The 25,425-nt window shown below is 48.1% G+C and overlaps 2 protein-coding genes and 2 long non-coding RNA genes across 28 annotated transcripts in view; 2 read left to right on the top strand and 2 right to left on the bottom strand.

Annotated features, from left to right (window-relative positions):
- Window positions 1-11,248, bottom strand: part of NDEL1 (nudE neurodevelopment protein 1 like 1) — a 94,598-nt gene extending 83,350 nt beyond the window's left edge. For 12 of the 23 annotated variants that reach the window (XM_084982642.1, XM_084982643.1, XM_084982645.1 and 9 more), the window contains exons 1-2: window positions 3,818-3,982; window positions 629-757 (exon numbers count right to left, since the gene is read on the bottom strand). The gene's annotated coding sequence lies outside the window, so the exon portion shown is untranslated. Of the gene's footprint in view, window positions 1-628; window positions 758-3,536; window positions 3,983-4,233; window positions 5,132-5,477; window positions 7,466-11,031 lie in introns of those variants that run through there. The other 11 variants (XM_084982648.1, XM_084982636.1, XM_084982644.1 and 8 more) reach the window with 4 other exon arrangements.
- LOC146398395 (uncharacterized) overlaps window positions 1-25,425 on the bottom strand; it is a 228,987-nt gene that overhangs the window by 112,732 nt on the left and 90,830 nt on the right. The gene's annotated exons all lie outside the window — the stretch shown is intronic.
- RPL26 (ribosomal protein L26) lies at window positions 4,447-9,934 on the top strand. 2 transcript variants are annotated; one of them, XM_021066165.2, is made up of 4 exons: window positions 4,447-4,577; window positions 5,539-5,711; window positions 7,214-7,354; window positions 9,765-9,934. In XM_021066165.2, the coding sequence occupies exons 2-4, from the start codon at window positions 5,544-5,546 to the stop codon at window positions 9,891-9,893; spliced, it is 438 nt and encodes a 145-aa protein (XP_020921824.1). In that variant the 5' UTR covers window positions 4,447-4,577; window positions 5,539-5,543; the 3' UTR covers window positions 9,894-9,934. The 2 variants fall into 2 exon arrangements, with proteins under 2 accessions (XP_020921824.1, NP_001230387.1); NM_001243458.1 differs by having other exon boundaries at window positions 4,449-4,483.
- LOC102163526 (uncharacterized) lies at window positions 11,353-19,016 on the top strand. 2 transcript variants are annotated; one of them, XR_014821861.1, is made up of 5 exons: window positions 11,353-11,585; window positions 11,924-12,162; window positions 14,446-14,652; window positions 14,749-14,937; window positions 16,726-19,016. It is a non-coding gene; the product is annotated as an uncharacterized LOC102163526 (long non-coding RNA). The 2 variants fall into 2 exon arrangements; XR_014821860.1 differs by lacking the exon at window positions 11,353-11,585 and having other exon boundaries at window positions 11,605-12,162; window positions 16,726-16,814.

The raw sequence follows: 25,425 nt of genomic DNA, 5'->3' as shown, positions 1-25,425 counted from the left end.
GTATAACTTAAGATGCAGGGAATATCATGCAGCTGTAAAAAGAACAGGGAAGGATCCGCAAACCAACGGCCAACGGGGAAAGGCAAGATGTGGAACACGGGGTATTGACTTGTGTGGAAAGCGGGGGAATGGGGAGTTCCCATCGTGGCGCAGCGGAAACGAATCTGACTAGTGTCCATGAGGACGCGGGTTCGATCCCTGGCCTCGCTCAGTGGGTTAAGGATCCGGCATTGCCGTGAGCTGAGCCATGATCTGACCTGAGGACGCAGCTCAGATCCTGCACTGCTGTGGCTGGGGTATAGGCCGGCAGCTGAAACTGGGATTCTACCCCGCGCCTGGGAACTTCCATGTGCCGCAGGTACGGCCCTAAAAAGCAAAAGGGTGCGGGGGAGATGGGATTTATGTCCCAATTGGGTTACTTGTGCTTAAAGCAACTGGGAAGAGACACCAAACCACTCGTGAACAGTGACGAGCTGGGAAGGGGGTGAGACAGTGATGGAACAGCGAGGGAACGTCTCCCTCTCCCTTTGGTAATTTCTGACTTTTTGAACGAAGTAAACATATGTATTACTGAAAATTGAAATTGAAAAATTTCAACAGAAGCTAAAGAGATCTTCAGTGAACATACCTGTTACCGGGTGAGGATCTGGCCCCAAGAACATTCGCGAGCCGCCAGACTGCTTGTCCTGTGGTTCAAGAGGGTCAGCTGCTGGCTCTGTCGGGCTGGTTGGTCCGGTTCGAGGTGTGACATCTTAGGCTTAAGAGGCACCCCAGGAAGGAAGGTTAAAAAGGTTAATATTCTCATTGTTCTTAAGTTCCTACGGATTTCATTGGGCCCCACCATTTATTGTGCTTCTTTGGGAGACTTTTTGGTTTTGGCCACACCCAGGGCATGTGGAAGTTCCCAGGCCAGGGACTGAACCCTGCTGTCATAACGCTAGGTCCTTAACCCACTGCGCCACCGGGGAACTCCTCTTTCCTTTTCTTTCTCAAATAAAACGTTTTGCTTTGAGCAACCACCCTGGGGTTAGGGCACTAGAGGAAGATAACATTACATGGAGACAGAGGCAGATGTCCCGGTTAAACATAAACTGTTACTCCTTCCTTCGCCCCTTGTTTAGAGGCCGGCCCCTTACACTCACACGCACACACTCACTCACACTTTGCCACCTCCCATCACGACACCGGTTAACGCTCAGATACACTGCATAGCCTGGCTTCAGGCAGGTGGAAGGATCCATCCGTGGCTGGCGGCCTGGGGCTGGGGCTGCCAGGAGCCTGGGCTCAGCAGTCCAGACTTCTCTGCACTCAGGCCTGGGACCTCTGCCCTCACGGAAGCCTGATGACTCAGGCAGCTCTTCCGCAATCGCCACTTCTCCCTCTCAGTCCACATGTCCTTTTCGGGCACCAAATAAACAACCTCGCCCATCCTGACAACTTCCCACTTGCCTCCACGCCCCTCTAACCCAGGTAAGACCAACCAACGCCACAACTAATTCTCCGCACGAACCACGGCAGGCTCCCCCAGGCGGCTGGTACAGGCCTCTGGGCCCCGGCTCAGGCCCTTCCCCCCTTGTCTACCTGGAGAACTTCTACCGAGCTTTCCAGAAATCATTCAAGGGTTACCCACAAAGACCTCCCGTCCCCCCAGCAGGGTCAGGAGGGGCCGCTCCTAGGCTGTGCCCCCCACCGCCGCAGCCCACCGTGCCCGCAGACACTGGCTCAGGCCTGTCTGTGGACACGGCCGCCTCCACGTCCTAGACCACGTGCTCCCAGGTCTTGCTGACCTGGCGGAGAGCTCACCAAGCGCCCCGCACAGAGGTCAGCAGAAGGGGAAAGCTGGATAAATATTTGAAAAAGGCTCGAGGGAATGAATGAGTGACTGAAGGAACAAATGAATAAATAAACACGAGGGTTTGGTGTCTGGAAAACAGTTCTGCCCAGGGATGCAGGCAGGACATCTGGACAATACCGGCTTTGGTGGGTCTTGGGGCTTCACAAAGACCGCCTGTAAAAGGACCCTAAGGGGTCAGTTTAAAAGGCCTCGTGGAAGAGGAATGTGAGCAAGAGCGAGGGCAGCCAGGCCGGGTAGGGCCCAGACGCCCAACAGCCACCAGGGAAGATAAACAGAGTCTGCAACTAGGCCTCCAGCATCTGGGTGTTGGGTCTGTAGAAATCTCACCCTGTAGAAGGCAGTCAGGCTTCCAAAGGGCAGGCTGAGGGTGTGGGAGGGAGGGAGGGAAGGTGGCCTGAGAGGGTGGTGACAGTGCAGAAAGCCGGGAGGCTGAGACACAGGGAGGAGAGGAAGATGACTGGGGAGCCGACGAAGGAACTAGCAAAGACGTGAAGAAGCAAGAGGATGGAGAGCAGACAGGGAGGCAGAAGGAGCCCACGCCAACTCCCCGGCTTCCTGTGTCCCAAACACACTCAGCTCAATGCCAGCGCCCCCCAGGCATCTCTCTGAATGCCTCTCAGGCCAGCCACCCAGACCTGGCTCCCAGAGCTCCAGACCACGGGTCAGGGGCCTTCCACCTCCAGCCCTCCCTCAAGCTCTCCCGCTGTTGTGTGGAGCTGATTTGAACACTCCTCCAACCTCAGTCAAGGGTGACCTCAGCCCAGGCCTTCCCTGACCCCAGGCTTCTCCTCTTCCCACAGCACAGAAGTGCCAAGTGCTGCCGGCCCAGGGAGCGCTTTTCTGGGGTCTTGGGGTCATTGATCTCCTTTTATTTCTCTTCTTAGACAATGAGTTTCCTGTAGGGACGAACTTGGACTAATTCCACTTTGTAGCTCCAGTGTGCAACTCTGAGCTGGCCCATGAAAGTGCTCCATAAACATTTGTTGAAATCAACTGCAGCACGAGAATTCTGCTTTTTTTTTTTTTTTGTCTTTTTAGGGCTGCACCTGCAGCACATGGAAGTTCCCAGGCTAGGGACTGAACCCCAGCTACAGCTGCCGGCCTGCACTGCAGCCACAGCAACGCAAGATGTGAAGTGCATCTGCGACCTACATCACAGCTCACGGCAACGCTGGATGCCCGTCCCACTGAACGAGGCCAGGGATCAAACCTGCATCCTCATGAATACTAGTCAGATTTATTTCCGCTGCACCACAACTGGCAACCCCTGGATTCCTGAATTACAAATAAAACCCCGGGGAACTTCTTCACAGCATGTGTAAGAACACAACTCTTTTTAAATCATGAAAACATTTGTTCTTGACTGAATCCACTCTTTGACTTGACCCAATGGGGTATTACAAATGGGACTGTACATAGAATTACGAGAAGGGGCTGGGAAGCCAGCCTGCATGGCTTGGTTAGAGGCAAGATTTATATATAATCTTGTTGTTCATGACAGGATTTATATGGGTTCCTATAACCTCGCACAAGCTCCTCTCACTTCTCTGTGGTCCAGTGTCCCATCTGTAAAACGGGACAATACCAGGACCCGAGGTTGTCTGGTGGAATAAAGGAGCTAAAAATGCAGGGAGTGGAAGAGTGTCCCCAACACTCGGAAAGCTCACTGCTCGTTACGTACCACGCAACGCGTGTCTTCCCCCAGCATGACAGCCGCCTTACTCACTCAGCAGAAACCGATCCCTCAGCAGGGGCGCGGCCGGCGCTCACCCCGCAGTGCAGTCCTTTTGCAAGGGGAGCGCGCCCCCTTGCCTTGCTTCCATCAGATCCTGAACCGAATGAGAGCAGGCAGTGCAATTCGGAAAAGGGCACAGCTCTCGGCGGGAAAGGCTTTCCCACGCCGCGCTCCATCAAAGCGCGATCTCGGTGTCCCCTGGGAGCTCGTTAAAAACGCGGACCTACTTGGGCGGGGTGGGAGGAGGACCCGGGCCCCAGTCCTTGGAAGGCCTCTTGCCGGCGGGAGCCGAACCTCGGGCGGACCCCACGGAGCAGTCGGCACACGCCGCGGCCTGGGGGCGGCAGCGGCCGCGGGGCTGGAGCTGGCTACCGGACAGACACACCAAACAGACCCACGCCCGTGGCTTGGGCGGGATTGTCCAGGTAATCGAGGTGCCCGGCCTGCCGGAATCCCAGCGCCACCTTGCGGTCAAATATAGGACCTGCTCTTTCCCGGCTAATGGGATACCAGTCGCCGGGCGCTAGGGAGTGAAGGGGCAGGGGTCCCTGGAGCCGCTCGTTCCCTCAACACCCGCAGCAAGAGTCAGAGCCTGAGCAGCCCCCGCCACTCGCCCAGGTACCACTGTTCCCAGAGAACTCACCTGTGGAACCCACAGCTCCCAAGGGAGGAACCAGGACCTGGAGAAGTGTTTTGCAGTCCCTCACAGTTCCCCTCCGAGACACAAGAGGTCGGTAGTCATCAGTTTCGTTCCCAGTTTCCTCTCCGCCGTCAACGCCGTGCCTCTCTCGCTCCAAGAAACATCTGTCTCGCGAGATCTCTCGGAAACTTACACAACCGGAAGACGACTGTGGTTCTCTTCCCTTTTGCGGCCATCGCTGAAGCGCCAGCGGGTGAGAATTTCCCCGGACAGTGCATATAATCTGCAGCCATCCGTTCACGAGCACGGTGGCTCTCGATCCCGGGGACCTAGATCATGTTCTGGAGGTCGAGTAGCAGCCAGAGAGGGGGGCCAGGATGGTCTCGGCCTGTTTTTCCCCTATCCAAAGGGCCTCCGGGCTGGGGGAGGAGGAGAGCGACTTTGGGACTTGGAAACCAGCGCTAAAGGGGAAGGGAGCCTGTTGCGATGGAATCTAGCCTGTGCAGTGTGGTTTCCGAAGTAATGATCTCCGTATAGTTTCTTGGTAAATGTGCAGAACTTTCAGATCGCGTTCGCCCGTCAGACGCCTTTTTGGACTCGAGTTCTGTGCGTTTTCCAGGTTCGGGATGAGGAGCCTGGTTTCATTCATTGTGGAGGGGTTCAAATGTGCTCACACTCCGTAGGCTAACGTTGATTGGTCTTTCTAAAACGTGATTCTATTTAAATTGAGTTGTCAATCTGCTTTGCCCTAATTCAGTAGATGTAAGTCCTATCTTAGCTTCCTTACACAAGAAGTTTAAAACAAGTGTTGATAGTGGAAAGTTCTGTTTTGGTGGAGTTAAAGGATTTATGACAATTTCTGTGAGCGTTGTAAACGTTCGAGATGAAACTGTTGCAGTTACTTGTTTTTGTTTTTTTTTTTTTTTTTTTTTTTTTTTTTTTTTTTTTTTGCCTTTTTGTCTTTTTGTCTTTTGCTGTTGTTGTTGTTGTTATTGCTATTTCTTGGGCCGCTCCCGCGGCATATGGAGGTTTCCAGGCTAGGGGTCGAATCGGAGCTGTAGCCACCGGCCTACGCCAGAGCCACAGCAACTCGGGATCCGAGCCGCGTCTGCAACCTACACCACAGCTCACGGCAACGCCGGATCCTTAACCCACTGAGCAAGGGCAGGGACCGAACCCGCAACCTCATGGTTCCTAGTCGGATTCGTTAACCACTGCGCCACGACGGGAACTCCTGTTGCAGTTACTTGTTTATAAACTGAGTGAGGTTTTGGCCGTGTAAAGGTTTACATTTAATTTTTTATTTAGCCAAAATGAAGTTCAATCCTTTTGTGACCTCCGACCGAAGCAAGAACCGTAAAAGGCATTTCAATGCACCTTCCCACATTCGCAGGAAGATTATGTCTTCCCCTCTTTCCAAAGAGCTGAGACAGAAGTACAATGTTCGATCCATGCCCATCCGAAAGGACGATGAAGTTCAGGTATGTGCTGTGTTCTTATCATCATAGCGGATGTCCCGCACATTTGGCATAGACGGTGGACTGCGTTCTGCAAGGGACACATCTGAGACACTGGCTCCCAGAACACGGAGTAGAAAGATGTTGAGCCAGGGACTAAAGTATAAAAAGTGTGCTGCTTTCTTCACCTTTACTTTGGTGAAAATCAGTTGCCCCAAGTATCAGATGCAGTCATAGTTAAACAAAAGAAAGATGGCTTGGAACCAGAACATTAGATTGGGGAGTATTTTTTTCTGGGTATGTTTGGTTGTTGAGGAGGCATTTGAGGACTAGTAAACAATTGTGTGTCTGAGTCAAAATCCAGACAGCAGGGTTAACGAATCTGACTAGCATCCATGAGGATGGGGGCTTGATCCCTGGCCTCACTCAGTGGGTTGCCGGCGTTGCTGTAAGCTGTGGTGTAGGCCAGCAGCTGTAGCTCGGATTGGACCCCTAGCCTGGGAACTTCCATATGCCGAAGGTGCAGCCCTAAAAAGACCCAAAAAATCCAGACTATAGAAGTCCTAACTGAATCATGTTTCATATGATTGTTTGCAAACACTAGTAAATAATTTGTCAAATCTATTTAAGTGAAATTTTCTATAAATGTTTCCTACCTGATTAAAAGATTCAAGCAGTCTCTAAAGCAACTTCATGTTAGCAACATTATTAAAGTTCCCAAATAGTGGTAGGGGTTGAGAACAGCCATTTGCCCCTTCTGTGCTGGTGCTAAAACTGCCAGGAGATTTGGGAGGCAGTCTTCTCTGCTTTCAAGATATTTTTACATGAGAAAGTCTGACCAGAAGGAAACATCTGTTCAGAAGCTGTTTAGTAAGCTGCCAATCACTGGGACTCCTGGGTAGAGAATGAAGTTAGTTAACCTTTGGGAAAGAACTGGTATGCTCCCTTAAATATTAGCTGCTGCCCACTCTCTGGCAGTGAATTGGACACTTTAATGGGTTGTGAATTAAATATTTTTGGCCTCTGGCCTGCTCCTTTTGAGATGGGGTGACAGTTTCCTTGTCAACTTGGTCAAAAAATCAAGGTGAGCTTGTTGGCTTCCTTTTTTGGCTGCCCCACAGCATATGGAGTTCCCGGGCCAGGCATCAAATCTGAGCCGCAGTTGCTACTTACACTGCACAGCAACCCTGCATCCTTAACCCACCGCACCAGGAACCTGTGTCCCTGCGTTCCAGAGATGCCACCAATCCCTTTGGACCACAGCAGGAACTGCCGATGGGTCGTCTTTTGTAGGGATGCTCCGGCCATCACTGGAGATTTATATGGAGTATAGTTTATTTGCAGGTTAGTTAAAGCCAAAGAGAGAATTACTGGCATGCTTCCATTAATGATTGGGTCTTTGAAAACTGGAAGGGCACATATATAGCCGCATAGAGGAAGTGATGTTTACCTGGTTCATAATGTTCCCGACAGGTTTAATGTTCTCTTATCCACCTATATCTGCTATTTTTGAATTCTGCATTTAGGTTGTACGAGGGCACTACAAGGGGCAGCAGATTGGCAAAGTAGTCCAGGTTTACAGGAAGAAATACGTCATCTACATTGAACGAGTGCAGCGGGAGAAGGCTAATGGCACAACTGTCCATGTGGGCATTCACCCCAGCAAGGTGGGTGTTCTTGAGGTTTTTGCGGATGCTTGACGGGAGGAGGCAAGCACAGCAGTTATTGGCAAATTGCTTGTTTGCAGAGCAATCCCATCTGAAGAGATTTTAGGTGTGCTGCAAAGCAGTCATAAAGCCAATACTGTATTTGAATTGAGTGTTCTAAATTTTTATGAAGTCAGGCTGTCTTTAACATTCTGTATGTATATTTATGTACTTTTTCCTTAAAAGCTATTAGTAAACTGATTCATCAATCTAACAATGGATAGGTCTTAAAATCTAGGAAATACAGTAATTTTTAGATGACATAGAGCTGGTACCCTGTGTATTAAACAGAATTGAGTAAAAGGTAAGGCAAGCTTTACAGCCCTGGCGAGTAAGTAAGAAGCCATTTGCAGATGGGGAAAGTCTAGGGCTTAGAGGCTAGAGCCTACTGCTAGTGATATCAGTCAAGTGAAAATAGAAGGTATGGCCTCATCCTCATGTCTTGGTCCTTAATGTGAATTCTCCAATATTGCTTTCTCTAATTTCTCTCAATTCAAAGACAATTATGTTTGAGATAAAGGTAATAAATGCACTTGTGCCTGTTCAAATACTGAGGTGTTTGTCTCTTCAGATCTTATGTTGGCACCATGAATCTAAGCTTCAAACTACAGAAAAGTCAAAACACTCGCTAGTACAGAAAAACAGCTGCTGCCTATCTAGCGCCTAGAATTCAGCAAACATTCCTTCCCCCTCTTCCCTACCCTCGGTGTATCACAAGCATCCCAAAACTTCACCTCTGTCTACTACAATATGTATCTCCTGAGAGTGAGAACTTACCCATTCTTTGCTCGAATCATATTTTTTGCCCCCACCACTAGATGAGCTGTTGCCAAGGTCACCAACAGTGACAGTCAGTGACTGACTCCTAGAGTTTTTAGAACTTAAGGCAGCGTTTGACACAGTTGGCAGCTGGTCCTCCTCTTGGCTCAGTGAGTCATCTTCATCTCCATTATTCCAAAGAGACTTCAATATCCTGTTGACTATTTTGCGTTTCAACTTGGCTAGCTAATGGATACCTCAAACCTAACAAGTTTAAACTGGTTTTGTCCTTGAACCCTCAACATTTGCTACTGCATCACCCTCTGGCAGTGCTATCCTCCTGATGGCTCAGGCCAGAGTGTCATATTGATTATTATATACCCCGTGTGGGTTGATAAGAACCATCAGTGTGGAGTTCCCATCGTGGCTCAGTGGTTAACAAATCTGACTGGGAACCATGAGGTTGTGGGTTCGGTACCTGGCCTTGCTCAGTGGGTTAAGGATCCGGTGTTGCCTTGAGCTGTGGTGTAGGTCACAGACATGGCTTGGATCCCAAGTGGCTGTGGCGAAGGCCAGTGGCTACAGCTCCGATTGGACCCCTGGCCTGGGAACCTCTGTATGCCACGGGTGGGGCCCTAAAAAGACAAAAAAAAAAAAACCATCAGTGGCCTGCAAGACAACCTGATCTCCAGTCACCAGCTATTTCTTGCCGTCGTCCTATCCCACTCTCCACGTTCTAGCCTGATGGCATCTGCTGCTCCTACAGCCATGACAACTTGCTAGAATTGAAAATTCAGTTCCCAGGTCTACTGAAGCAGAATTTGGGGGCGGGGACCCAAGGGTCTATTTTTTAAATGTCACTAGACACCCAAACTTACACAAGTTCTCCTGTCTCTGGACCTTTATGCTTGCTGTTCTCTGGAGCACTCTTAGCCCTTCTCATCAGGTCTCTGTTCAAATGTAGCCCTGTCACTGGGGCCATACCTGACCACGATACAATGCGTGGAGCCCCTGTGCTCCAGCATTCCATTTACCGGCTAGAAGCTCCGTGGCGGCAGAGGTCGTCTTCTGGGTGCCCTGCTCTATTTCCAGACCTCATTCAGTGCTCTCTTCCCACTTGCCACACCTTCCTTCATAAGACCAAAATTTAGCATAGTCTAGGTGTCCTAGTGACTAGATCTGTTGCAATAAGACCTGTTAAATGACTTCACTAAAGCTTTCTGCACTGAAGTATATGTGGAGGCTACATTTAATTTCCAATCTACAGTTCTAAAGTTACTATAGAAACAAAAATGTGTACAACTTGGTTAGCTTATAAACCCGAGATTAGAGTAGAAAAGATGGTAAATTTTACAGGAGAAAAGCTGATTTTGCAATGAAGCACAGAAGAGGATGGGCCCTGATGCTGCACTGCCTTCTTTGTTGGCTGAGCATTAGGGAACACAAGCCAGGCTTGTTTGGGGTTCAGGAATCCCCCACACTCTGGCACTGATGTGTTACGGTGGCCACTACCACAGGTCAGGAAATGGGACTGAATATTGGGCCTTCCATGTGTTCTGTATTGCTCATTATCTATTTAAAGCTTAGAAGTGTTTTTCTTATTTTCCTGCAGGTGGTTATCACTAGACTAAAACTGGACAAGGACCGCAAAAAGATACTTGAACGTAAAGCCAAATCTCGCCAAGTAGGAAAGGAAAAGGGAAAATATAAGGAAGAAACCATTGAGAAGATGCAGGAATAAAATAATCATGTATAGAACTTTCATTAAAAACCTAAAATGAAGAGTCTCTGTTTATGTCTGGTACTTTTGAACACTGTCTAGTTTCCAGTGGGTCAGTTTTCAGAGTGCAGGTGATACTGGCTATCTAGGAGCAGACTACCCGTTTTGTGGCTTGATCCCACTAAGAAAAGTACTGTTTAAGAGAGCTGGTTTTTTAACCAACTTTGAGCATCAGCTCTTTAATAATTTTTTTTTTTTTAATCTGGCTCTTCATTTGTTTATTTATTTATTTTTGTCCTTTTTGCCATTTCTTGGGCTGCTCCCACGGCATATGGAGGTTCCCAGGCTAGGGGTCTAATCAGAGCTGTAGCCGCCGGCCTACACCAGAGCCACAGCAACGCGGGATCTGAGCCAAGCCTGCAACCTACACCACAGCTCACGGCAACGCCAGATCCTTAACCCACTTAGCGAGACCAGGGATCGAACCCGCAACCTCATGGTTCCTAGTCGGATTCGTTAACCACTGCGCCATTACGGGAACTCCAGCTCTTTAATAATTTAAATGCTTCCTTTCAACCAGTATTTCTGGAATTAGGGCTAATAAAATAGTGGTGTGTTTTGTTTTGAGCAGGCAGCAGCAATTCTGGGATGTAGTGAAATAGCCAAGGGCCCCCTTTACTAGCTTGTTTTGTGCACTGGTGTTGCGTGAGTGCCGTTAGAACCAAAACAAATCATTAAGTTACAATGAGAAGCAAAAAGTGTTCATCTAAAAATGCAGGTTCTGGAGTTCCCGTCGTGGCTCAGCAGTAAAGAACCCGACTGTTGTCCAAGAGGACGCGGCTTATCCCTGGCCTTGCTCAGTGGGTTAAGGATCCGGAATTGCCCGGAGCTGTGGTGTAGGTCGCAGACTTGGCTGTGATCTGGTGTGGCTGTGGAACACGCTGGCAGCTTCAGCTCTGACTGGACCTCTAGCCTGGGAATTTACATATGCGGCGGGTGCGGCCCTGAAAAGATTAAAAATAAAAATGCAGGTTCTCTTAGGACTGACAGGGTGCAGAATACTGGTAACACCTGTGTGTCTCCGCCCTTCCTCACTTTAAGCATCTAAACCCGCGGGACAATGAATGCGGTTTACTTTCCAGGGGAGGCGTGCACTTACCTGGGAGCCTTTACAACAACGAATGGGACTGGGTAACCGAGTTTGCCGCCTGAGACTTGAGGTAGTGCCTGGCTTAGCCAAGGTCACGTCTCCGCCGGCCCCAGGTGTCACCTTGGAGCCCTTACTCACCCGCAAGCTGGGCAGGGCCCGGAAGCAGCGTTACGAGCGGAGAACAAGTATACGGCTTCTTCCCGGCCCGGCGTCTGCGGGCCGCCCCTCAGGCGGGGCGGGGCTTCCGGTCAGCACGGAGCCACTTCCGGCGCGGTCGGCCGCGGGAACCCCGGCGGGGCGGGGCGGGGCGAGGCGGAGAGCCGCTGCGGTGGGTGGGGCGTGCTCCCGACCTTGGGGCTGATGCATCCCTCTGCTTCCAAGTGTCGCGGTCATGCAGAACTACCTGATCGGTCGTCTCAGGCCTCTCTCTGCTCCCTTGCGGGCCTGGTTTACTTATTCAGCGGAACTGGCCCCCTTCGGAGGAGTGGGCGGGGCCCGGTGTGGAGCCGGGCGCGGTGGTGCAGAGGCCGCAGTAGTCAGGGGAGGATGGCGGTACAAAGGAGGTGATGTCCGAGCCAAGGCTTTTTTTTTTTTTTTTTTTTTAGCCAGGTCTTTAGGACTAAGCCGGAGTTTGCATTGTGGAACGTTCGGGGACGCTGTATTAACTGGTTTATCTGCATTACCACCGAGTCTTCCTAACAACTCGTGTTGGAGACTAGTATTCCATTTTATAGTTGGGGAAACTGAAGCCTTAGCAACTGCCCAGCTTACGCCCACAGTACACGATAGAGTCAGAAATTGACTTCCCAAGCCTAGTCTCTTAATCATACCTGTGCACTGCCTCTCTACTACACCTAAAACCTGTGTTTTACAAATGTCCTTTCAACACCATTTGTCTCAGCTCTGTATTCGTCGGCCCTCTGGGGGATACAGCGAGGTAGAAGCCTTGGCCCCGTTCTGAACCAGTTGACCAAAAATCCCGAGCAAAGCGCTCCAGTGAGAGGAGGGAGAGACAGCTGTCAGCTGGAGCTGCTGAATGCAGCGCGAAGGATGGAAGGATGCTGATTTGAGCTGGGCGTGATTTGGAAGATCCAGAGAAGGACATTCCAGGTCCCGGACAGCCAAAGCGAAGTCTCACAGGTGGGTGAGAAAGGGAGTTCTTTCTCTAAACAAGCTCATTTCATCAGTTAGGCCACCAGCACAGGACACCAGGAAGCTGGCCGCCTTCCTTTGGGGCCACGTTTAGTTTTTTTCACTCTGTTTTAGAACAGGTGTTGAAACTCAGAAAACTACAGGGGTGGGCTGGTCAGGTGAAGAAGTTAGTAGCGTAGCTCCCTATCTAACAGGAGCTGCTACCCCTCCACTCCAGCCAGTTATAGCAAAGGAGCAAAGCTCACTCTGTGACAGCATCTTCCCATTTTCAAGAAAGCCAGAAATCTAGATTTTTTTACATGAAAGTTCCCAGTCTGTAATTATAGGTAAATCATTAGATTTAAAAAAAACACACACTGGATAAAATAACCAAAATAAATGTGTCAGGATTCCTGTTGTGGCTCAGCAGGATATCCCATGTTCTCTCTGTGAAGATGTGGGTTCAATCCCTGGCCTCAGTCACTGAGTTAAGGATCCAGCCCTGTGGTGTAGGTCTCAGGTGCGTCTCAGATCTGGTGTTGTGGCTGTGGCTTAGGCCTGCAGCTACAGCTCCGATTCAACCCCAACCCAGGGAACTTCCATATGCAGCAGGTGCAGCCGTAAAAATTAAAAAAAAAAAAAATCTATTAGCCAGTTGTGGCCCTTGAGCTATGCTTTAGAATTTCATACTATTAGGAGTTCCCGTTGTGGCGCAGTGGTTAACGAATCCGACTAGGAACCATGAGGTTGCGGGTTCGGTCCCTGCCCTTGCTCAGTGGGTTAAACGATCCGGCGTTGCCGTGAGCTGTGGTGTAGGTTGCAGACGCGGCTCGGATCCCGCGTTGCTGTGGCTCTGGCGTAGGCAGGTGGCTACAGCTCCGATTGGACCCCTAGCCTGGGAACCTCCATATGCCGTGGGAGCGGCCCAAGAAATAGCAACAACAACAAAATAAAAATTAAAAAAAAAAATTAAAAAAAAAAAAAAGACTTAGAAACCTTAAAAAAAAAAAAAAAAAAAAAAAAGAATTTCATACTATTAGGAGGAAGTGGGATGGACTGGGAGTTTGGGGTTAGTAGATGCAAATTATTGCATTTGGAGTGGATAAGCAATGAGATCCTGCTGTATAGCACAGGGAACTATATCTAATCACTTGTGATGGAACATGATGGAGGATAATGCAAGAAAAAAGTATATATTTGTACATATATATATATATAACTGGGTCACTTTGCTGTACGGCAGAAACTGACAACATTGTAAATCAACTATTATAAAATTTTTTGAAAGAATTTCATAGTATAGTGTAAGGACCATTTCTCGTATTAAAGACTGAGGTTTTTTTCGGAGTTCCCGTCATGGCACAGTGGTAAACGAATCCAACTGGGAACCATGAGGTTGCGGGTTCGATCCCTGCCCTTGCTCAGTGGGTTAATGCCATGAGCTGTGGTGCAGTTTGCAGATACAGCTCAGATCCTGCGTTGCTGTGGCTGTGGCATAGGCCGGTGGCTACAGCTCTGATTACCTAGCCTGGGAACCTCCATATGCCGCAGGAGCAGCCCTCAAAAGGCAAAAAAAAAGACTGAGGTTTTTTCAATTTTTGATAATAAAACTGTTTCCAGGATGTCTTCTCCATCCTTTTATAGGATGGAGATGAGGCATTTCCTTCCTGCATGGTTCCCTGAGGGGCCTCAAATAGCAGCCAATGCAGCCAGTCAGTTTCTGAGAGATGCTGGTTTCCCTGAGGAGTCTGGAAGGTGCTCTTCCTGGATCCCATTGAATTGAATATCTTGTGGTTTCATGTCTCTTCTGAGGACTGTAGAATGATAATAGATATTAGTTGGGAAACAAATGAATGTCAATGATTATGTCATTGATTATGAGGGGCTGGTTATGGAACAAGCTGTTGTTTTTTTCCTTTACTGCAGGACTTATCAGAGCCTTTAAAATGTCAGTTTGCACTGAGGATCCTGAGTTTAAGCTTAAAGAGCATTTTACAAATAATGTATTTCTTCACTTCTGAAAAGCGTATTTTTCACATTTCAAAAATCTGGATGTGTTCACTTATATAAGGCCTCTGTTTCAACTCTCAAAAGAAAATTGTCATCAAGTCAGTGGTTTTATGGCCAGTAGTGCATTAGAATCAGGAATATTCCATGGTTAACCAGAGAGGCTAAGCAAGGGAATTCAAAGCCTTTTTTAGCGGAGGACCTTCAGGACCTGGAAACAGGCTCGGCTTAACCGAGACTCTTGCTCAGAGCTTCTAAATGTTTCCATCTTTCTCCGCTTCACAGGATTCTGCCCTGCCCTTCAGCTCTGCATCTGATGGCCAGCATCTGGGGGATCTTGTTTTCCTAAGATTGTTGGAATTCCTGTTATCATCATATGAAGTCTTCCCCTGGCGTCATCAGCTTCCTGTATCCAGGAGCTGTTCTAACTAAGGAACCTCAGTGCAGACACCTGAATATCACATTCTCTGCCTGAAGAATTCTCCGATCTTGGTAGAGTGTGGACCCTTTTGAGATCTTGCTTTTTGGCATGATCATTTCTGACATACCTCTGTGTCCATTGGTGTAATTTTTTGTTTTTGGAAACAGACTGAGCTGCTTCTGCCCAGAGCCATCAAGGCTGTACCTGAAACTGTCTCCTGACCTTGGAGTGCTCAAGTTCACATGGACTCTCCACTTTGTTCTGGAGATATGTGGGCTCCGGCTCAGGCAGCATCAAGACAAGCCAGGCCTGCAGACCTCCCCAAGGGACAAAAGCCCTCCTCCTCACCCACGAAGGTGGGCTCATCCTGCTGGATATGAGACCTTCCCTTTACCTCTGCTATCTTTTCTCTGTGTAAGATTCACATGACTCCCGCTCAGTCATGGATGTGGGCACGCCTCCGTGCCCGGGACCTCCACCGTCTCTTCCCCAGTCCTGCTGCAACTGCTCCGTAGCCCAGGCCCCACGACATAACCGTCCCTGTGGCAGCAGCTGGTAGATAAGACCAAAGGATATGACCAAAGATTGGAAGGGTTAGGCCTCTCAGGAGGATTGCCCCAGGGGCACGATGCTGGCAGGTTATGAGAACGAGATGCCTCAGGGTAAGGACCCAGCCTTCACTTACTAATCCTGTAAATGATGGAGAAGGGAAAGCCAGCGCTTAAAAATATCCCACCACGGAGTTCCCGTTGTGGCACAATGGGATTGGCAGCATCTTGGGAGCTCTGGGACACAGGTTCTGTCCCAGCCCGGCACAGTGGGTTAAGAATCCAGGGTTGCCGAAGCTGTGGCTTAGGTTGCAACTGCGGCTCAGATCAGATCCCTGGCCTGGGAACTCCATATGCTGCAAGGCAGCCAAAAACAGAAAACAAACGAAAACTATATATGTGTGTGTGTGTGTGTGTGTGTGTACAAATCCCACTGCTTGCTCCATGAGTCCCCTAAAATGAAGATAAGACTCCAGCCAAGAAATTAAGTTGATTTGGGAAAAACTAAAAATCCCTCCTTGGTGTTATAACTTCAAGTTCAGTTTACTGTTATTATGTAGTGCTTTCTAGCAATATTTTCCCATTTATATTATTTTTAAAAGAAATGGAATTTCCCTGGTGGCCTAACAGGTTAAGGATCCCGCATTGTCACTGCTGTGGATAAGTGACAATGCTGTGGTGTGGGTTTGACCCTTGGCCCAGGAACTTCTGCATACCATGTCCAAAAAAGCCCATTATTGCCTTAGAGATTTCCAATTATCTCTCCAGTTTGATTAACAAAAACTGGTTAATTAGGTTTCACTGTATGAGCTAAGGAGTTTCATTATTCTGTTTGCCTAAAATCTAAAATTTGTACTACATATTTGCATATATATATCTTACATATATGTATTTGTATATTTGTATTGTGCCTTTGTATTTGTATATATCTTTTTTTTTTTTTTTTTTTTTTTTTTTGTCTTTTTGCCTTTTCTTGAGCCGCTCCCGCGGTATATGGAGCTTCCCAGGCTAGGGGTCCAATCGGAGCTGTAGCCACCAGCCTACACCACAGCCACAGCAATGTGGGATCCAAACTGCGTCTGTGACCCACACCACAGCTCACAGCAACACTGGATCCCCAACCCACTGAGCAAAGGCAGGGATGAAACCTGCAACCTCATGGTTCCTGGTCGGATTCGTTAACCACTGCACCACGACGGGAACTCCTGTATTTGTATATATCTTATTTAAAATTCTCCTTAGAGTTCCTGTTGTGGATCAGAGGGTTAAGAACAGCATAGCGTCCATGAGGACGCAGGTTCAATCCCTGGCCTTGCTCAGTGGGTTAAGGATCCGGCGCTGCTGCAAACTGCAGTGTAGGTCACAGATGTGTCTGGAATCCCACGTTGCTATGACTGTGGCCTAGGCAGGCAGCTGCAGCTCTGCTCCTATTCGACCCCTAGCCCAGGAACTTCCATATGCTGCAGGTATGACCCTAAAAAGAAAAAAAAAAAAAAAAAAAAAGATGAAACATTAATGAGAAACTTTGGCAGGAAAGTCTTCCAGGTGGAATATCAGCGACTTTAACTTTGTTCTGTTTCTTTCTCCCTTTCTTAGGATCCTTCTTGCACTTCTCCATGATGAAATCTGGAAGGGACTCCCTTGGTGTCTCGAATACAAGGAAAATGGAGACACGTAACATGAGAGCAAAGTTTCCTTTTTTTTTTTTCCTTTTTTTTTTTTTGGTCTTTTTGCCTTTTGAGGGCCGCTCCTGCGGCATATGGAGGTTCCCAGGCTAGGGGTCTAATCAGTGCTGTAGCCACCGGCCTATTGCCACAGCCACAGCAACGCAGGATCCGAGCCGCATCTGCAACCTACATCACATCTCACGGCAATGCCAGATCATTAACCCACGGAGCAAGGGCAGGGACCGAACCCGCAACCTCATGGTTCCCAGTTGGATTCGTTAACCACTGTGCCACGACGGGAACTCCCGGGAGCAAAGTTTCTTATCAGCGTAACAAAATTAGCTGAAAACAGCAGTTGCAATATCACGTGGTATTTTCCAAAGAAAATTACTCTCAAGCAGTCCAGGAAGTCGACAAAGCTAAGGAGAAGGGGAGGAAGTCATCACGTGGCTTATCGCCAGGCAGCAAAATAGGACGTGATCTCTGTACAAGGCACAGAGAAACTTCCCATGGAGAGAGAGCTCAAATACGGTATCACGTGCATAAGGAAGAGCTGTTGGCCATGCTTCACGATACACATCCCAACACTGGGCATGGCGGGCAGACGTGCAGCCTCAAGTTGCTGCAAGGGAAATACGGCAGTGTCACCAAAGAAGTCATTGTCTTATATCTGACACTGTGGAAACAGTGCCACCAGAAGAACGCAGTACCCAAGAGAGGCCTTGCACCCAAGCCCATGCCCTTTAAGGACGTTGACTCCAGATGCCCAGTTGAAGTGCTTGAGATGCAGTCCAGTGCTGATGCTGAGTTCAAGTTTATTTTGTGTTACCCGGACCGCTTGACCACGTTTATCACTTTACAGCCATTAAAAGCCAAAGAAGCCCACGAGGTGGTCTGTGCCCGCTCGGATGTTTTCAAAATTCTTGGTACAGCCAGCGTGTTGGAGTCGGCCCGTGGCGTGGAGCTCCCAAACCAGGTTGTTAATGAGCTCAGTGAGGCATGGCCAGACCTAAAGATCACCTCTCTGGTAAGTATCACCCTGGCCAAGGCCAGGGCTCCCTGGAGCCAGCAAGCCATGATGTCAAGAGCATGCTCAGTGCCTGGCTGCGGAGGCACCACTCACGTCCCTGGGCCGAAGGCCTGCCAGTCACGAGGAATCAAGCCTTTGATGTCTCCTTGCAGCAAAGTCCGCACGAGGCAAGGTTTGGTCATAAGGCCAAATTTGGACTCTATTCCTCGCACTTAGCCCTGGAGATGGAGGCTGTTTTACAGGCAGACGAAGAACTAGAAATTGCTGAAGAACAGCTCGAAAGCAGCCTGTGGATCAGACAGGAAGAAAGGGCTGAGGCTGGAGCAGACAGATCGGATATGGACAAAGACGTCATTCCCACCCCTCCCAAAGCTGCAGAGCCCAGCACCCCACAAGGGGCCCCAGGTCTCCTGTGCTGGGGAACAGACATCTCCTGGGTGGGCACTCACAGCACCTCTGGGCACCGTGTAGCCACCTGAGGACGGCTGCCAAGGCCCTGGAAGCAGGAGTGCAGGCCACACTCTCAGGAAAGCTGCCTGTGGTGGTCCTGGCTCGGAAGGGGGCAGTGGCTCAGGTCTCTGATCTAGGGCTTCCCTAACAAACTGCCACCAACACGGAGGCTTAAAACAACTGGAGGCCAAAGGTCCGAAATCAAGGTGTCGGCAGGGTTCGCCCCCTCTGGAGGCGCCCAGGGAGACTCCATTCCATGCCTTTCTCCTTCCTCTGATGGGCCTCGCTTGGCTTAGAGTGGCACAGACCCAGTTTCGGTCTCGTCTTCACGGGCCTTGTCCCCTCTGTCGGTGTGAGTGCTCCTTCTCTCTCTCTCACAGGACACCTTTGGACACCAAATCTATGTCGTTGGATTCGGGACCCACCCGAATGGGGGCTGATCTCTTAGTGAGATCCTTACCTTCATTTCATCAGCAAAGACCCTTTTCCCAAGTCAGGTCACATTCACGGGTGCTAGGGGTTTGGACCTGGTTCTGCCAACTATATACAGTCCGTAGAAGAGTATGTTTGCCTGCAGAACATGACTGATGGGATCTGAAGCCTGGAGAGCTGGCGGGACTGCCCTACGTATATCTAGTACCTATTCCTGCCCTGCCCGTTACGGCCACTCAGATGCATAAACCAAAGCCGGGGGCACTGGAGAAAAAGATATACGTGAAAGACAAATAGTGAAAAGAAAAGAGGTTGATCGGAGTGGCTCCTGTGGCACCAGGACACAGGTTTGATCCTGGGCTGGCACAGTGAATACAGGATCCAGCGTTGGTCACAACGGAAGCATAGGCCACAACTGCAGCTCAGATCTGACCCCTGGCCTGTAAACTCCATATGCCACAGGGCAACCAAAAAAAAAAGAAAAAAGAGGTTGATCTAACATGCCCCAGAGACTGGTTGCCCCGGCAGCCTCAAGAGAAACCTGATGTGCCATCCCCGCCCCCAGGATGGCACACACAGGGATGATTGCCTGAAACATAGTTTAAAAGTAGGTCGAAATTAAGGCATGGCTGGGATTTGGGTCTGAGCCTGCCAATTTTCTCTGCCTCAAACACAGCACAGCATGTTGTATTCCTGGAACGGGTCAGTGCACTGCAGGAAGTGACCAAGAGCAAGGGAAACAGCTTGGGACTCTGGAGCAAGATGTAGAAGTTGGCCTGAGGTCATGCGCCAACCAGAGAAGAATAGAGCCAGGGCCAGTCTGGGTCAGAGTTCAGAGTAAAGGGAAAGAGGACGCCTATAGCACAGGGAACTATATCTAATCATGTGATGGAACATGATGGAGGATAATGCAAGAAAAAAGTATATATTTGTACATATATATATATATATATATAACTGGGTCACTTTGCTGTACGGCAGAAACTGACAACATTGTAAATCAACTATTATAAAATTTTTTGAAAGAATTTCATAGTATAGTGTAAGGACCATTTTCATATTAAAGACAGGTTTTTTTCGGAGTTCCCGTCATGGCACAGTGGTAAACGAATCCAACTGGGAACCATGAGGTTGCGGGTTCGATCCCTGCCCTTGCTCCGTGGGTTAACGATCTGGCATTGCCGTGAGCTGTGGTGTAGGTTGCAGATGTGGCTCGGATCCTGCGTTGCTGTGGCTGTGGCAATAGGCCGGTGGCTACAGCTCTGAAGACTTCTTATAAACCTCTGGATATCTAGCATGTCTTGAAAAGTTGGAAGATCTGGCTCCGCAGAGGCCACATTTTTGCATGGCAGTAAATGAGTGAAGTTGTCACCCCCAGGAGGCGGGCCAGGCCTGCATTCTGTACGTGGCCACTATCTGGGCCATTCAGATTTTTTGCATTTGCAATCCTGTAGCCCATTGCTAAAGAAAGGCAGATGAAGTCAGAGTAGGAGTAAGGGCCAGAAACAGACCCATCCAATTATTTAGGAATTTATGATAAAAGTGGCATTTCACCTCTGTATTATTCGGTTAGTGGTGCTCATCAGTTATATCTCAATAAATTAAACAGCGATGCTGGATCAAGTAGCTGTCCATCCGGAGGAAAAAAAAAAAGTTGATCTTTTTAAAACTATAAAAATATTGGGGGGAAAATAGATTTTTGTGATCTTGGAATGGAGAAAGCCATAAAAGAAAAAGTTAATAGGAGTTCCCGTCATGGCTCAGTGGTTAACAAATCCGACTAGGAACCATGAAGTTGAGGGTTCGATCCCTGGCCTTGCTCAGTGGGCTAAGGATCCGGCATTGCCTTGAGCTGTGGTGCAGGTTGCAGACGTGGCTTGGATCCTGCATTGCCGTGGCCCTAGCGTAGGCTGGCGGCTACAGCTCCGATTCGACCCCTAGCCTAGGAAACTCCATATGCCACGGGAAGCAGCCCTAGAAAAGGCAAAAAAAGACAAAATAAAAACAAATAAAAGAAATCTCTCGGGTCAGGAGAGGCAGAAATTGCCACACTCTACTCAAGACAGCAGCGCTGGCTTCCTGGGGCTGGCATAACACACTGCGTGGCTTAAGCAACAGAAATTTATTGTGTCCCAGTTCTGGAGATCACAAGTCTGAGGCCAAGATGTCAGCAGGGTTTGCTCCTTCTGAGGACTGAGGGAGGGTGTGTCCCACGGCGCTCTCCTCCGTTCCAGCAGCCTCAGATGCTCCTCGGCTTGTAGAGGACTTTCTCCCACGCCCTCATTGCATCTCTCCGTGCGTGTCTGTCTCAGTGTCCAAATGTCCCCTCATCATAGTGGATTAGGGCCCACCCTTAATAACCTCACTTTAGCTAGATCATCTGCAGAGACCCTAATTTCCAAATAAGGTCACATTCACAGGTACTAGGCTTAGGATTTCAGTGTCTTTGAGGTGACACTCTTCAACCCATAGCAGCAGCCAATCAGAAAGTTTTTGGAGAGTTAGTTTTTATGAGGCATGGCAACAAGTCCTAAAGTCTTAGATGACTTACAAAAAACCCCTCCCCCATACAGGGGTTCCCAGGTGGCACAATGGGTTCAGGACCCAGCGTTCTCACTGCTGTGGCATGGGGTCCATCCCTGGTCCTGGAACTTCTGCACGCCAAGGGTGTGGCCAAAAACAAAACAACAATCCTGTGGAAACAACACTCACAAGGGCAGATTTATTTGAACAGAAAATAGAAGAAATGAGTACCAGTTACAAACATTCATGCAAATCTCCAATATCAATTCTTGAGAAAGATCTTAATTTAATAACTTGTCCAAATAGATTATTTGGCTTAGTTTTATGATGCAAAACAGTATTGCTCCCTTTGCATCTGCTGCAGAGGGAATGTTGCTATATCTTTTTGCGACTCCTTTTTTTAATTATGAAGACTTGCTTTTTTTTCTTTTCTTTTTTTTTTTTTTTTTTTTTTTTTGCTCTTTAGGGCCACACCTGTGGCATATGGAGGTTCCCAGGCTAGGGGTCAAATCCACTGCTGGCCTACACCACAGCCACAGCAATGCCAGATCTGAGCCACGTCTGCAACCCACACCACAGCTCAAGGCAATACTGGATCCTTAACCCTCTGAGCGAGCCCAGGGATCGAACCTGCAACCTCATGGTTCCTAGTCGGATTCATTTCTGCTGCTCCCTGACAGGAACTCCCTGTTTGACTATTTTAGATCCTTCACGTCAGTGGAATCGTGCAGTAAGTGCCTTATTTGATTTAGCATCATCAGGTCCCCAAGGGTCATCCATGTTGTCACATGTAGCAGGATTTTTTCTTTTTTAAGGCTGAATTAAATGCCACTGTATGTACATAGCTCTTTGTCTTTATCCATTCCATTCTCCTGTGTGTAATTACTTAGGTTGTTTCCACATCTTGGTTATTGTAAATAACGCTGCAGTAAACCTGGATATTCAAATGAAAATCCTGATTTCAATTATTTTGAATAAATATGTACAAGTGGGATTGCTGGATTTTACAGTTTTTTAATTTCTATTTTTAATTGTTTTGGCTACCAGGCACACAGAAGTTTCCAATCCAGGAACCCAACTTGCACCACGGCAGTGACAATGCCGGATCCTTAACTGCTGCCACCAAGGAACTCCTATTTTAATTTCTTTTTTTTTTTTTTTTTTTTTTTTGGCTGCACCCACAGCACATGGAAGTTCCAGGGCAAAGGATCAAATCTAAGTCACAGCTATAGCATCACTGGATCCTTAACCCACTGTGCTACAGTGGGAACTCCCTATTTTTAATTTTTTGAGGAAACTCCATGCTGTTTCTTGTTTATTTGTTTTGTTTTGTGTTTTGTCTTTTCTGGGGCCGCTCCCGCGGCATATGGAGGTTCCCAGGCTAGGGATCCAATCAGAGCTGTAGCTGCCAGCCTATGCCAGAGCCACAGCAACGGGGGATCCGAGCTTTGTCTGCAACCTACAGCACAGCTCACGGCAACACCGGATCGTTAACCCACTGAGCAAGGCCAGGGATCGAACCCTCAACCTCAAGGTTCCTAGTCGGATTCGTTAACCACTGTGCCACCACGGGAACTTCTCCATGCTGTTTTAAGAGCAGCTACATCATTTACATTCCCACCCAAATCGTACCAGAGTTTCAATTTCTCCACATCCTTGCCAATACTTATTTCTTGTTTGTTTTTTGATAATAGCATTCCTAACAGGTGTGAGGGTTTTGTTTTTTTCTTTTATCTTTTTTTAAATGGAAGGATAGTTGATTTACAATGTGTCAGTTTCAGGTGTACAGCAAGATGATTCACATTTTTTCAGATTCTAAGCACATTTTTTTCAGATTCTTTTTTTTTTTTTTTTTTAGAGCCGTACCTGCAGCATATGGAGGTTCCCAGGCTAGGGGTCCAATCGGAGCTACAGCTGCTGGCCTACACTGCAGCCACAGCAATGCAGGATCCGAACCACCTCTGCGACCTACATCACAGCTCAGGGCAACACCAGATCCTTAACCCACTGAGCAAAGCCAGGGATCGAACCCACAAACTCATGGTTCCTGGTCAGATTTGTTTCTGCTGCGCCATGACTGGAACTCCCAGATTCTTTTCCATTCTAGGTTATTATAAAGTATTGAATATAGTTCCCCGTGCCATACACTAGGTCTTTGTTGTTATGTCGCTGTGGTTTTTATTTGCATTTCCATGACGACTAGTGCAACGAGCATCTTTTCAGGTATCCTGCCACCTATTTGTATGTCTTTCAAGTCCTTTGCCTATTTTTCAACCTTTTTGGTTTTTGGCTATTGAGTTGAAGGAGTTCCCTAAATACTTTGGGTATTTACCTTTATCACATACATGGTTTGCAAATATTTTGAGAGAAGATGGGAGACTCAGAGATTGATGCTTTCGTGAATATTTTCCAGTTACAACTTTATCAAAACTAGCTTTATAGTGTAGGAGAGAATCTGCTTTTTTGCAGCTCTGGGAAAAAAGAAACATTTGCTTCTGCTATTTCTGAGATCTTATTCCCAGTTGCTTTCTGAAGCTAAACATTGGAATGTCACTAGTTAGCACACAGATGGGGAGGTGTCTGAGAAGTTCAGACAAACTCTTGCTTCCAAATTATTCAGCATGCTTTCTGGACATTTGTGCAACAGACCACTACAGCATGGTTTGCAAAGATGAGTTTCAAACACTGTGTGGGCCAGTAACCTCTGCACAAACCTTTTCAGATTTGGTGGCTTTGGGTTACAGAATTTTAGGAGGAAAGGTTGAGAGGGTTGTTTTTATATATGTGAATATACATCTTTTGTGGAAATTGTTTAGAAACCTGAGATACATTCATTTATTTATTTACTAATTTATTTGTCTGTCTGTCTTTTCAGGGCCGCACCCATAGCACATGGAGGTTCCCAGGTTAGGGGTCGAATCAGAGCTATAACTGCTGGCCTGCGCCACAGCCATGGCAGCTCGATCTGAGTGCGACCTACATCACAGCTCTGTGACCTCAGCTCACAGCAACGCCGAATCCTTAACCCACTGAGCCAGGCCAGGGATCGAACCTGCATCCTCATGGTTACTAGTCAGATTCATTTCCACTGAGCCACGATGGCGGAAACGCCAAGAAACCTGAGATACACTTAAATATAAAAGGCAAGACCCCTCTGTTGTTAAAAGTTAGCCGCTGATGGCAGAATTTTATCTCTGGAATCTCCTGAATTTTGTCCAGAATTCTATTCCTGTGAATTATTGAAACTGGGCTTCTTTCTTCAGTCTCTGGTTCCACTTTATTGTTGTTATCTTGGCACTAATCTTTGTTTACCCAGGTTCTGACATTTTTACCCCAGAATTAATTACCCCAGATGTCTGCTCTTCTGTGTTTTCCAAGCAAACAAAGTAGGCAGGAAATATGAGCTTCCTGAGCAAACTGGCTTTCTGTTTTAATATGAGGCTTTGCTTCTTAGAAACTTATTCATCTTATGTCTACACTTCTTATTTATAATTTATTAAATATTATATATATTTCGGGTTTGCAGCTAATTATATGTTATCCTTTAACATTTGAAATCTGGTCCTGTTATCTTGCCTTTTGCTTCCCCAAATCTCCTTGGTAGAGTTTTCCTCTTCCATTTAATCTGAACTGCTACAACCTTTCTATCACGTAGCTCCTTGCTCAGAATAACCCTCCACACATGCAACTTTGGTCTAGGGTTTCTTTTCACTTTTAGACGCCTCCCTTGACGTGAGCAGCAGCGGAGTTCTGATCAGCCTCCCCTCCTTGGGTTTTGCACAGACGGGGCATTCAGTGACCAGATGTTTGCCTCCCCCTCCCCCACTCCATCTCAGCCCTGTGTGTGCTGTTCTTTGGAAGCTGTCCCCTCTCCCCGTGCCTTTCTCCCAAGGCGGTGACGTAAATCCTGGAAATGGCTGCCTTACACGCAGGAACCACTAAGCTCTTGCCTTAACACATAACCCAGATCACCAGCTGAGCTATTCACTCAGCTGCCTCCCAGTCCTAAAATACTGCCTCTGCCCCAGGTGGGGTGGAGGGAGTCAGTCCCGACACCTGGAAACCGCCATCCTTCCTCCCCTCCAATGCAGGTACACTCTGTATCAGAGAGCTTCCTTGAAATCCATCTTCTTTTTTTTTTTCCTTTTTAGGACCTCATCTGCAGCATATGGAGGTTCCCAGGCTAGGGGTCCA

This window comes from Sus scrofa, chromosome 12 (assembly GCF_054392235.1).
Source record: "Sus scrofa isolate SSC_HxYL_T2T_F1_AM1 chromosome 12, Sscrofa_HxYL_maternal_Yorkshire_Landrace_v2.0, whole genome shotgun sequence".
Taxonomy (NCBI): domain Eukaryota; kingdom Metazoa; phylum Chordata; class Mammalia; order Artiodactyla; family Suidae; genus Sus; species Sus scrofa.
The sequence above is the reverse complement of the archived record's forward strand: the minus strand, read 5'-3'. Positions and strand labels throughout refer to the sequence as shown.